Source organism: Fundulus heteroclitus, chromosome 23 (genome assembly GCF_011125445.2).
Source record: "Fundulus heteroclitus isolate FHET01 chromosome 23, MU-UCD_Fhet_4.1, whole genome shotgun sequence".
NCBI lineage: Eukaryota > Metazoa > Chordata > Actinopteri > Cyprinodontiformes > Fundulidae > Fundulus > Fundulus heteroclitus.
Window position 1 is genome coordinate 19,548,149 of NC_046383.1, and position 12,237 is coordinate 19,560,385.

General features: G+C 42.6%; 2 protein-coding genes across 2 annotated transcripts; one reads left to right on the forward strand and one right to left on the reverse strand.

Annotated features, from left to right (window-relative positions):
• Positions 1–230: 230 nt before the first annotated feature.
• si:dkeyp-121d2.7 (zinc finger protein 768) lies at positions 231–6,177 on the reverse strand. Its single transcript, XM_021321199.2, has 5 exons — positions 5,953–6,177; positions 5,216–5,541; positions 3,992–4,287; positions 1,991–2,102; positions 231–1,862 (listed from the first exon to the last, which is right to left on the reverse strand). Exons 2-5 carry the CDS (start codon positions 5,520–5,522, stop codon positions 832–834), a joined length of 1,746 nt encoding a protein of 581 aa, XP_021176874.2. The 5' UTR covers positions 5,523–5,541; positions 5,953–6,177; the 3' UTR covers positions 231–831.
• A 2,208-nt stretch (positions 6,178–8,385) lies between these two features.
• mif (macrophage migration inhibitory factor) lies at positions 8,386–10,439 on the forward strand (the record flags this gene model as incomplete). Its single annotated transcript, NM_001309981.1, is given in 3 exon segments — positions 8,386–8,553; positions 9,905–10,077; positions 10,164–10,439. Coding segments are annotated over 3 exon segments (348 nt in total). The 3' UTR covers positions 10,231–10,439.
• Positions 10,440–12,237: the final 1,798 nt, after the last annotated feature.

The window sequence follows — 12,237 nt, forward strand, 5'->3', positions numbered from 1 at the left end:
GTGATCAAGATGCCCTGGTTAACACCAAACACCGCTTTTGAGGATATTTTTCTCTTCATCATCAATGCCATAATGTGAAAGTCCTCTAAAAGGATGAGGCCAAGCATCCAGGATTCCCTCTCTAGAATCTAAAATATCTGAGTCAAGTTGTTGAAAATAGGTCTATTGAGAAGCAGCAACTATATCTGTGACTGTCCTGAATGCAAAAAAAAAAACAAAAAAAAAACAACAACACTGTAACCATTGTTTATTGCCTGTTAGTCAGTTTTTGCCTTCATTATGTGTAATGTGAACCAAATTGGCCAAAGACAAATTCCGCCGCGGTGTCACGCGGCCAAAAATAAAATACTCTGATAACAAATGTACACGGTAACAGTAGAAAATATCAAACATCAGGTCATCGTGAATCTTTAAATAAAGCCAAGCGGGAAATGTTTTTCAGATGAATCGCGGCGTTTATTTTTGTAACGGTGACCGAAACACAAAGATACAAAATACAAAGCTTACAAAACCTTCGGTTATATTGGCGGGAAAAGAACAGCGCTTTATAATACAAGTGGATTATTATTGCTAAAATAATAAAAATTCACAATGTAGTCTTCCCCATAAATAAGTTCAGGTTTTACACGAGTTCACAAAAAAAAAAAAAACAAAAAAAAACATGGCAGAGATTTCATTTTCCTGCAATAAAATGAGTTTTAGAGTTGATTTCTTGCCAGCAAAAATCACCCACATGTGCACTTTTAGCCTCACAGATAATCACTGAGAGTGACGCAGAGCACCGGCCACACTCCTCCGCTAATTTCCACTTTGTGCCTCAGACGGACGGCTCTAGAAGCACTGGTGGTTCTTCAGCTGCTCGATGTCGAAGAAGCCCCTCCCGCAGTTGGAGCACTGCAGCGTGGCCTTCTCGCTGCTGTGGATCAGCTGGTGTCTCTTCAGGTACTCCACGCGGCTGAAGCGCTTCCCGCAGGCTTCGCACCCGTACGGGCGCTCCCCCGTGTGGATGCGCTGGTGCCGCTCCAGGTTGCTGAGGCGGCTGAAGCAGCGGCCGCACTGCGGGCAGCGGTGCGGCCGCTCGCCCGTGTGCACCAGGTGGTGGCGCTCCAGCGAGCGCGAGTGCGTGAAGCGCTTGCCGCAGATCTCGCAGCAGTGCGGCCGCTCGGCGGCGCAGGCGCACTCGTGGTTCTTGAGGGCCCAGGCGTGGCTGAACGTGTTGCCGCAGTGGGCGCAGGGGAAGAGGCCGCCTTCCGCTCCGCCGCCCTGTAAGTGGGCGCCCCCTAGTGGACACGGGTGCTCGTCCAGCTCGGCTTCTGACGGGAAGCCTCCTCCACACTGAGGGCAGAAGTGGAGCAGATCCCCTCCGCCCTCCTCCTCTCCGCTCTCCTCGACGCTGCCGGGAGCGGACAGGTGGGCCAGATGTTCCGACGCTGCCTGCTCTGCGGCGCCCTCTTCAGGCTTCGCGGCGCCACTGTCGACCTCTCTCAGCTTCTTCGGCCAGCCTAGCTTCAGCTCCTGTCCATCGGCGCCTCCGGGACTCGCGGCATCCTTGGCGCCAGCTTGTAGAACGTCGTCCTCTCTCTGCAGAGCAGGAGGCTGAGTATCCAGCTCTCCTTCCTGCTCCAGTCCATCCAGTCCGATGTACTTGGGGGCCGCACTCATCCCGTTTCCTTTCCCCGCCTCGGCGTCACGCTGCAGCGGCGGCGCCCTGGCAGCCTGCTCGCGGCCTCTCTCGGCTATCAGCGCGGACTCCAGCCCCCGGAGCTCGTCCACCGTCATTCCCCCGTCTGACGGCTCGGAGCGGTTCAGGGCCCAGTCCTGCTCCGCTTTGTGGTGAAGAGCCGGGGGGCGATCCGAGACGTCTGCGGGGGGAGACACAGAGCCAGGAGAGAGAGTTGGTTCGAGGGATCGATTCCACTTTCTTTAAAACTGCTTGTCTGAAGGTTTTCTAACTTGCCCTCCCTCAGTCTGAGCGTCCTGGGCTCGTTACCTTCACTCTGGGGTTTTGAGCCAGTGTGGAGGTTCTGGTTGGGCGGATTCATCTTCAAAGCTTCCTTTATGAGCCTCAGAGAAGCTGGCTGATAGCCCTCAGTTTGAGACAACTGCACAGAGAACCACAGAGTTAGAGACCGAACACCAGAGTCATGGAAGGAAATGAGATTTGTTTGTTCATCAGCTAAAACGCAAGATCTCACTTCTTTTTTTTCTTTTTTTACATTTTCAATGTAAAAAAATATTACTTAAGACTCGATGTACTATAGTTTCCAAGATCTCAGGCTTTAGTTTAATTGTCAGGGCTTGGTTAGGTTCTGAAGGTCAAGTGATGAATTATTAAATTTTTTGTAAATACCAAAAAAAAAACACCTCCACACCTTGTCCTAAAAAACAGCTGTTTGCAGGCACCTGTAGACAGTTTCTTAGCACGTGGAAAACTAAAATAATTGGTGAATCCAGAGCTGCAGAGGGCTGTGAGTGGGTAAAAAAAAATGTATGCTGCCATTCCTTGACATGAAAATATAGTTAAGCAGCTGTTGATGTGAGAGACATGCTGGTGTGGCTTCAGCTTGGAGGAGGGGGGGGGGGCTGCTAATAGTCAAATAAAAGCCAAGGTATGGCCACTGTTTAGTTAAACTTGCATTAGCACATCATTCAATGTCAGAGGTTTGTATGGATGCGATGGAGTCCGTTTGTAAGTGGTTACTGTCAGAAATACAAAGTGCCTCCACTGTGACCTTTGCAGTGTTCAGGTATAATAAAGTCCCCTGAACTCAACAGGTTTTCTTCTTGAAATGAATTATCAGCTCCATCTATCATCTCTATTCCCTGCTGAAGAAAAGCCCGCCCGGTGAGGATGGTGTTTTCAGAGTTACCATGGGCCCCTCAGCTGCTTCTCTGATTAAAGCCCGTCCTGTCAGTGAGTAATGTGGACGCCCCTGTCATTGATGTTGTGCCACAGATTTGAATATTGCTTCATAACCTAACCAGGACCTGTCTGCTGTGTCTTCCCTGATGCTCTGTAACAAACCTCTGAGGTCTTCACAGGACAGTTTTCCAATCAGGCGGCTTCTGAAGGCAGTCAGCTGCTCCGGTGGAGTAAAGAGGGCCGGACACTTTTCAGATTTAGACCATCTATGTCACAGGTGTCAAACTCAAGGCCCGCGGGCCAAATCTGGCCCTTCAAGGTAAATTATCCAGTCCTCGAGAGCCAAAAAAAAAAGCCTATATCCTTTTATAGTGTATAAAGTGGCTAAAACTCTGCCTCCTGTAAGTGTAACTCACCCCAATATCAACTTTTTTTTTGCAGATAAACTGGGCCTAAGAGTGCTACTTTTATGTTACTGTGCATTTTTTATATACTACTGTGTGAACTGGAATGAAATTATGAAATGAAAAGTATCGTCTCTACACGTGCAAGCGGCCCTTTTAATGACTTCATGATGCCAAAGTGGCCCCATATAGAAATTAGTTTGACACCTCTGATCTGTGTCCTTCGGCTCCACCAATATGCACGACTTTAATTTGTGTGTGGCATAAAATCCCAGGAAGACGCATTGTAACGTGACAAAACATGTAAATGTTCAAGTAATGTGAATAATTTTTTGCAAGGCGCAGTAAACGCATCACTTTTTAACGCCGTTTTTTCCCCCCCAAAAACACGGCAAGACTTAGCTGAGGTTGTGTGGCTGCACAGCAAAAAGCTCCTCATCTAGGCCAGAATTATCATAAAAGCGCGTTGTGCTTGAAGAGTTGACGGTTTCCACTCAAAGGGGGGGGGGGGGGGGGGGACTCTAGAAGCTAAAAAAAATTATAATAAAATAAATAAAATCAGCATCTCTGCCGTGGTTTGTTGGTGGAGAGACGCGGGCGAAGCTCTCCTCATTATCTCTCTGTCAACATTCCTGCTCCGTCTACATGAAGCTGCCGAGCAACACGGCGATGCTGCGCCACTTTCTCCTCCTACTCCTCCGCTCAGAGAGCCCGTCTCCCTCACCTCCTCTTTGATGTCGGCGTTCTCCTCCCCCTCGCCGCCGAGGCTGCCCTCCCCGTCCTCGTCCTCCGCCATCTCCCCCTCGTCTCCCTCCTCCCGGGGGAACTGGACGAGGTACGCCTCCCTGGCCTCCTTCCCCCCTCTTCCTCCTGCTCCCGTTGCTATGCCTAAAACTCCGGCTCCACCTCCTCCTCCCCCGCCGCCTCCTCCTCCTCCTCCTTCTTCTTCTTCTTCTTCCCACACACCTTCAGGCCATCCTTTGCTATGGGCTGCTGCTGGGACCTTTTTCAGCTTCCCTCCTGCGGAGAGGGGAGGGTGGCGAGGGATGGGAGGAAGGGAGGTGTGGAGGCAGAGGGCACAGGGAGACAGAAGATGAAATATGAGGGGGAGCGAGATGAGTGGGAGGAGATGATTGGAAGGCAAAGAGTGAAGGATGAAGGAGAGAAGTGGGAGGGAGACACGGAGGAGGCAGATGGGGAAAAGAGTGGGACAGAGGATGGGGTGAAGGAGAGAAGAAATCAAGCAGGGGGAGGAGTAAGCATGATGAACAAGTGAGGAGAGGGGGCGTAGAAGGACACACAGGAGAGCGGGAAGGAGAAGGGGGGGGGAAAACGAGTGACAGAAATGACAGAGGAGAGGAAGAAGTGGAGTCGTTCAGAAGGAGGAGAGATAGGATGGCATGTGGAAGGAGAGCGTGAAGAAGTGGGAAAAAAAAAGAGGAGAGAAGTTGAGTGTGTAATTATGGCGGGCAGTGGAGAGAGAAGCAGGAGAGGAAAGGAGGCGGGGGAGAGTGTGTGTGTGTGTGTGTGTGCAACGTGATCAAGGAGAGAACCAGAGCAGGAGGAGGAGGAGAGCGGAAGGAGGAGCGGGGGAAAGGGAGGAGAGAGCCAGAAGGAGAGGAGCGAGGCAGGAAGGGAGGGAGCAAAAGCAAAGAGGAGTGGGAGGGACAGAATGCAGTGGAAAGAGAGGAGAAGAGGGGGGGGGGAGGTGAAGGATGGAGGGAGAGATCATGAGGAGGAGGCGGAGGAGGAAGGGAGGAAGGGAGGGAGAGAGAAAGATCAGCTCTCGCCAGATGGTTTCCAACAAAACAAGCGTGTCAGTGTCTGCACAGCAAAATTAAAGCTCCTTTCGAGCCAAACACAAACAAAAGAGGCACATATGTGTGCAAGTTATAGAAAGGCCGTGTTAAATAAAGTCTTCAGCCACTCTGGTCTAATAAATACTCACTGGCGACGGCGGCGTCAGCTTTCCGTTTCTGCTGCCGCCCCCCGACCTCCTCGCCGGCGGCCAGCCCGGCGTTGCGGCGGCCGGCCGCCCAGCCCAGCCCGTACTTGCGCTCCGTCCTCAGCTTGCTCTCGGTGAGCTTGAGCCGCAGCCTGAGCGCCTCGTTCTCCTTCCTGTTGAGGGACAGCTCCACCAGGTACTCGTTCACCGTCTCTTGGAAGAGCTTGCTGATCTCGCACACGGAGGCGCGGATCAGGCTGTCCATGACGGCCGTCAGATGCGTCTCAAAGGCGCTCACCGACTCCTCCATCGTCCCGGACCCCGGAGAGCTGTGGATCCCACCAACACCCGAACACATTTAACGATCGGTGCATGTTTACAAACTGGGTCCCGAAAGTCGATCAAATCCAATCGATTAAAGAAAAGATGAAAAAATAATAATAATAAATCACTTAAGTCGCGAGCAGCCGTTACTTTCAGTTAGCTAGCTGCTACTGTATCTTTAATCAACTGTTAAATCTCAGCGGACTCGGTAAATATGTACTTAACCACACCAGTAACAATTTAAATACACCGTCAACCTCAATTGTCGCATTTTTAAATCGCATTTTTATTTATTTTTTTATAAATGCCGAACCACAAAATCTTCGTCGGTGTTAGTAAACTCTGTGGCGTTAAAGTGGACCGCAGCAGCGTCTCTGGCGCTAGCAGCAGAGGCTAATTCAGCTCTTCATACGCACCTTCTGCGGAGGATGACCGACGTGTTAATTCATCGGACGTAACGTGAAAACAATGCAGTGGGCTTCTACCGACCGCGTTGGGGTTTTAGCGGAGAGGAAGCGTCGATTAAAAAAACACAGAGGCAGCGCAGTCCAACTTCAGCCCCGTCCGTCTCCGTTCCTCCTGCCGCTGCTGCTGTTTTCCTCCTCCGTCCTCGGCTCCCTCAGCGCTGTCTGCCCACTACCGTAATTACCCTACTGTGACGTTTAGCGCAACTAAAAAAAATACTCATGCGTTTTTGTTTGTTTGTGTGTGTGTGTGTGTGTGTGTATGGCGGGATTACCGGGGACAGATCAGTCCCCCGTTACGTTAATTACATTAGAAGCTTTACTTCATGACATAATTTATTATAAAATTAGTCACACACACAATTTGTATTGTTTATTTTGTGCCTGACACTAAATAGTTCCCATATATTAAAAAAAACACTACATTTAGCGTATCTGCAAAACAAATCAAATTTATTTATTTTTATTTTTTATTTTTTTTTATTTTATTTTTTTTTCCCCAGTGTCCTGTCTAGCAATGTGGCAATAAGAATTGATGTCTTAATGCCACATAGAGCTCGGCAGATTTTGCTTTCACAAGTGGAGCAATCAGCTTTCGCCATAGTGCTCCGCTTGATTTATGCATGTAAATAGTTTTATTGTAATTCCTGTGGGGAGAATTTCAAATTATGTGGACACTACAGTGGGAAAGTAGGAGAGTAAAGGAAGGACAAGAAGAGAAAAAAAGTGAGAGAAGAGGTGAAAGAAAGAAGAGATAAAAGGGAAAGAATGATAAAACGTTCTCAGTCTGCTACATCACCTGGAAAGGGAGATGTAAAAAGAACAGCACAACCAACAGACATAGTGTAACAGATACAATAGAGTAACACCTTGATACCATTGCTAAATCATATGTATTAGTTTAAGCTGACATGTGTAAATTGATACCTGAGAAAAGAAAGTGTAAAAAAAATAAAAAGATTAATAAATAAATAAATTACAGGCTTCAAATTGATTTCTAATGGTGGGTTATATTTCCAATTTAAGCTATAGGTTTAGTGAAATAGACGCCAAAAGAAGCATTATCGCATAACCTTCCTCCAAGCAGCTCTTAACACTTTGTGACCATCAGCTCAATAAGTTGTTTAAACCCCTGCTGTTCTGTATGCACAATTATACATGCACACTTTTGAGTAACCCAACCGAGTGGCTCATTTCATCAAATCTGAGTATGCTGGGTTTTTTTTTTTTTTTTTTTTTTTGATGACTCTAGTAGTAATTTTAGCACCCCTCGCGACCCCATGAGGGATAAGTGAGTAAGAAAATGAATGGATGGATGGATGGATGGATAGTAGTAATTATTTCTTTTTCTATTGCAGATTCTTTCCACTGCTTGTTGCTGATGAATTTCCTCACATTGGGATGATAAAGGATTATTATATTCGATTATAGAGAGAGTTTCTCTTCTAATCATGTGACATATTAAGTGCACTTGAAAAGTGAATATGTTTTTGAAAACAAATGTGATTAGATAAAATTAAATAAATAAATCACCAGCATTACAACCATTAGTTGAAAAAAGTACCATAAGTAAGACAGGTAGATAAAACAAATACCATGTATGTGACATTTAATGTCTAAAGTGGTTTAAATCACTATGAATAAATATAGTATTTTTGAAGAATATTTATTCTATTATGGGCTACCTAGGAAAATAAGAGGCACAATGAAACCACTCTAAAACAAATCAATGTTCTTGATCATTTATAAAGGCAGATAAATTACAAAAACGAATGAGAATAAAAATATAAAGTGACTAATATGAGAATAAAGTAATATTAGGGGTACGTAAATGAACCTACTTATTTATTTTGTTGTTGTTGTTTTGTTTTTTATAGGAAGTCACCATACCTTGAGAAAACTAATGCAGCCTAATGATGGACCAGAAAAATTCACTATTGCTTCTTGTTGTGACTGTGTTATCTTATCGCGTTGCAGCTCTGCCATCAGGGTGCATTAAACTACAATTGTGGTCCGAGATTGTTATTTTATTTATTAGAATATTTAATAAATATTTAGAATATTAAATTGTTTCGCTAGTTGACTAGTGGACTACTTTCAAGGCCCTGTTTAATAATCATCATCATGTCATGTTAATAATCTTCTATAGGGATAATTTTTCAGAATGATTAAAGGAAATGCGAAAACTAACATTATTTACATCAAACAAACCAAAGGTGCCAACACCTGAACGGAAACGCGGACGTCACATCCTCTCAGAGGAGCTGCAAGCATTAGTCTTCCGGGATGGAGGGGGGCGCTGTGGTTGATTTGTTAGATTATTGTTGCTAAAAACTACAAAAAAAGAAACAGGAAGTTCTCGGGTCTTCTTCCGTCTGTGAGCAGGAAGAGAGGGAAGCTTCTGCAGTAGCTCGATCCGTGGAGGAAAAAAATCCAGCAACAATCATGCCGATGTTCGTGGTGAACACCAACGTGGCCAAAAGCGACGTCCCTGCGGCTCTTCTGTCCGAGGCCACGGAGGAACTGGCCAAAGCCATGGGCAAACCCGTGCAGGTAGGCCTGGGCTCGCTCTGAGCTGCACGATCGGCGTGAACCTCATGATACATGCCCGCGTTGTTGTGAACATGGGTCCACTTTATTTTTGCTGTCATGCAGTGTGACCATGTCATGTTACATATTTACTGAATTACAGTTCCAGTGCATCTGCTATGTGAGCAGGTCCTTGTGAAATTGTGCAAACATGGTCTGGGCTAAGCACTAATGAATGATTAACCAAATGGGACACCTTGTTTCGGGCAACTCCAAATCAACGCATTTGCTTTTGATTTGCATTCATTTAAAAATAAATTGTACCTAGAAAATTTTAAATGCCTCATGAGATGCTCAGAGGCTCAAGTCAGCAGGGCCAAAATGGATATTAAAAATATTTTATGCTTTGCTAGTCCTCCTTAAAGAGGAAAAAAAAAAACACTGTTTAAAAATCCTAATTTTTTTTTGGACGGAATGTGGGGTTTTAGTTAAACCTGGTAATGTAAAAAGAAATGGCTGCTGTATTGACATTGGCAAAATGTAAATTTTTAATTCAATTATTTTGTGCAGATGTGCTTGTGCATGGGAAAAAAAATCTTTAGGTATTTAAAGTCAATATAACGTGAAATTTGAAAGGATTTCAACTCAACAGAATAAAAAGAAATAATTTACAAGGATTGTTTGAAAAAAAAAAAAAACATCCTGCATAGGATTCGATGGCAAATAAAATGTTGAAGGGACACAGATTGGTCTATTTACATTACGGAACATGAAGCATGTGAAAGAAAAGCAGGAGAATCACACCAACTCTTGGTTTTAGACAGTGTTTCCCAATAACCTATCTTTTCGGACGTCTGGTTGCTCTGATCAATTTCTGTAAGCTTTAGCATATTAGCCATTAAAATCCGTACCAGGTTTGTCCATCAAGGAGAGGGAAACTCCATCTAACTGGCCAAAGTGTTTCACCTTCCAGATTGGAAAAGGATTTAACTGGAAATGTATGAAACTGCAAAACTGCCTTGTGCACAGGTTGATATCACAAAGACTACTGCATTTTTATGTATATTCAGGTTTATCTTAAATGACAAAATATTGATAATAAAAAAATAAGCAAGAAAGAATGTAGCTGTAAGGACATACAGTTGTTGTCTTTTGTGTAAAAATATTTTAAGTCTTAAAATTATATTAAGACATGCTTACAAAATTCAATAAATGTCTACAGTGTTAAAAATGGATACAAATAGATTACAAATATATTAGAGCTGCAATCCCATCAGTATTCTTGTGTACTTTTCTAAAACTGATCCTCTCATTTCTAACTGACTCCATTTTCTTTATTTTATTTTTTTGTTTGCATCCGTCTTGCATGTATCAGTACATTGCTGTGCACATCAATCCTGACCAGATGATGATGTTTGGAGGAAAGGGAGACCCCTGCGCACTCTGCTCCCTCCACAGCATTGGTAAGATCAGCGGCGCTCACAACAAGCACTACTCGAAACTCCTGTGCGGGCTGCTCAACAAACACCTGGGCATCTCTTCTGACAGGTAACAAATGCACTGCGGCCACTTCGCATGGTGTTCAACGCTAAGGTCGGCTCCTTTTAACCTGTTTGTCTTGGTACCTATTTCAGGATTTACATTAACTTTGTGGATATGGATGCAGCCAACGTGGCCTGGAACAACACTACGTTTGGCTGAGATGGAGGTCACCGCTCTGAAACAGAAGACCATTCCAACATTTTCCTACTTTACAAACCTAGTCAAAAGTGTTAAAATGAAGAACAAAGACATTGAGAAGCTGAGTTGGAATAGCCAGAATACTGTAGAGCTTGTCTAAGAAGCACTTAACTGGACCCTTTTGCTTTGCACTGATCCTTTGCTGTTCAAATAAATCAATCAAACCCTGTAGATCTTATGTTTTTTATAGCCGTGCTGCATTACCGCCACCTTTTATGTTAAAGTATAAATCAGGAAGTATGGTATCATCTTTATTCTTTTTAAAAACTTCTGTTTTGTTTAAAAATAATATATATATATATATATATATATATATATATATATATATATATATATATATATATATATATATATATATATATATATATCTATATATATATATATATATATATCTCAATCAATCAATCAACAAATGACTGTACCCCTATATGTTCCTGTAAGTAATCTTATTCTTAAATTATTCTTGTTCTTATGACTAATACACGTCATGTGAATATTTATCAAAATCTAAGAATATGTGTTGTACTGTTTCCGTTTGTCTGCAATAATCACAAATTCCTAAAACACGTTTTATTATTAGGCAGGCTCTTTAATCCTGTATGACCAAATCTGCTTGCTATAACACACTTTTCTTTGTTTATTCTGGCATTTTCTAAAATCACCGACCTTCTTTTTAAATACGTTTAGCCTTAATTTTGTTATTCAATTTTTCTTGCCGTTTTTGTATAACATGTAGTTTAATAGACCTCTTAACCTAATTTTTGCACATATACAGTCATATTCAATAAATTAGAAAATTATTTCCCCAGAAATGGAATAAGTTATTCCTAATATGCTGTTAACCTTAATTGAGTTTTAAAGCATATATTGAATACTTTTACTGCACAACTTGAGTCTAAACAACTAAAGCCCACTTAGTTATGATCCTACCCATTAGTTCTCTATAAACTGCTAGCTTATGCTATTATTTTATTTTTCATATTTAAATCTAGAATAATGACATGTATATCTATGCTATTAGCATTTTAGAAACAATTCTAAAGATCTTGATAGATTCTTAATATTCCCTTTAAATGCATTTACCCACTTCTAGGCTCCCTTTTTCAAGCTAAAATAAGTCAGCTGTAACCTCTTCAACAATCTATTCTATGATGTTACTTATTAGGCTATTTTATTTTATTTTTTTTACTTATTCTGACTTATCCAACTGAAACTATCAGGTTGCGTATTTAGTTTTTAACATGGTTTAAGAACTACCTGGAGGATGGTTTTCATTGTGTCCATAAGAGTTGCCCAATAAACTAACGGTATCTAAGATCTAATGGCAAAACACTCAACCAGCAGTGGAGAAACTACTTATTTTTATGGCATCAGAACAAATCCTTAAAGCTTGATACTGCATTGTGCCTAAAAACTTTAGTATTTTCCTCAGTGTCTCTGAAGTTGAACCATACATATTAGGGGTTTTCATCATAAACTGATTAAAAATATATTAAGTAGAAAATAGACATGTTAGCTTATATTTCAAGCTTAAAATGTATATAAAAACACTAAGTTATGCAATAAAACAATCTGCATTCATTTTAAACAGTGAAGTATCAATCAAGAACCTTTTATTTTCGCTGATTGGTGGTAAGTCCAAACTGTTTCAGTTTTCTGAGGAAGAAGAGCCGTGTATAAACATACACTTTGAAGACAATAAGTGCAAACTAATGTTGGACACAAATTTACTCAAACTACCTTTTTTTTATCTTCAAAACCTTCAAGAGAGATGCATTGGAGTGCAAGTTTAATATAATTATTCCATAACCTGGCCCCCATATTTTGCATGAAAAGTTAACTGACTGTATAAAACATTGGTAAGTCCAGTTTATTTACACATCTTGTAATGTGTCCTATAATTAAATAGAAAACAGTTGCAAAAGAGATCTCTAAATAAGGGGAGAGGCTAATGTATAATTTATAATT

Coding starts and splice junctions, on each gene's coding strand:
- si:dkeyp-121d2.7 (XM_021321199.2), bottom strand. CDS start 5,522: ATGGAGGAGTCGGTGAGCGCCTTTGAGACGCATCTGACGGCCGTCATG. Junction 4,288..5,215: donor AGCTGACGCCGCCGTCGCCA/GTGAGTATTTAT, acceptor CCCTCTCCGCAG/GAGGGAAGCTGAAAAAGGTC. Junction 1,863..1,990: donor CTCAAAACCCCAGAGTGAAG/GTAACGAGCCCA, acceptor CTCCCCCCGCAG/ACGTCTCGGATCGCCCCCCG.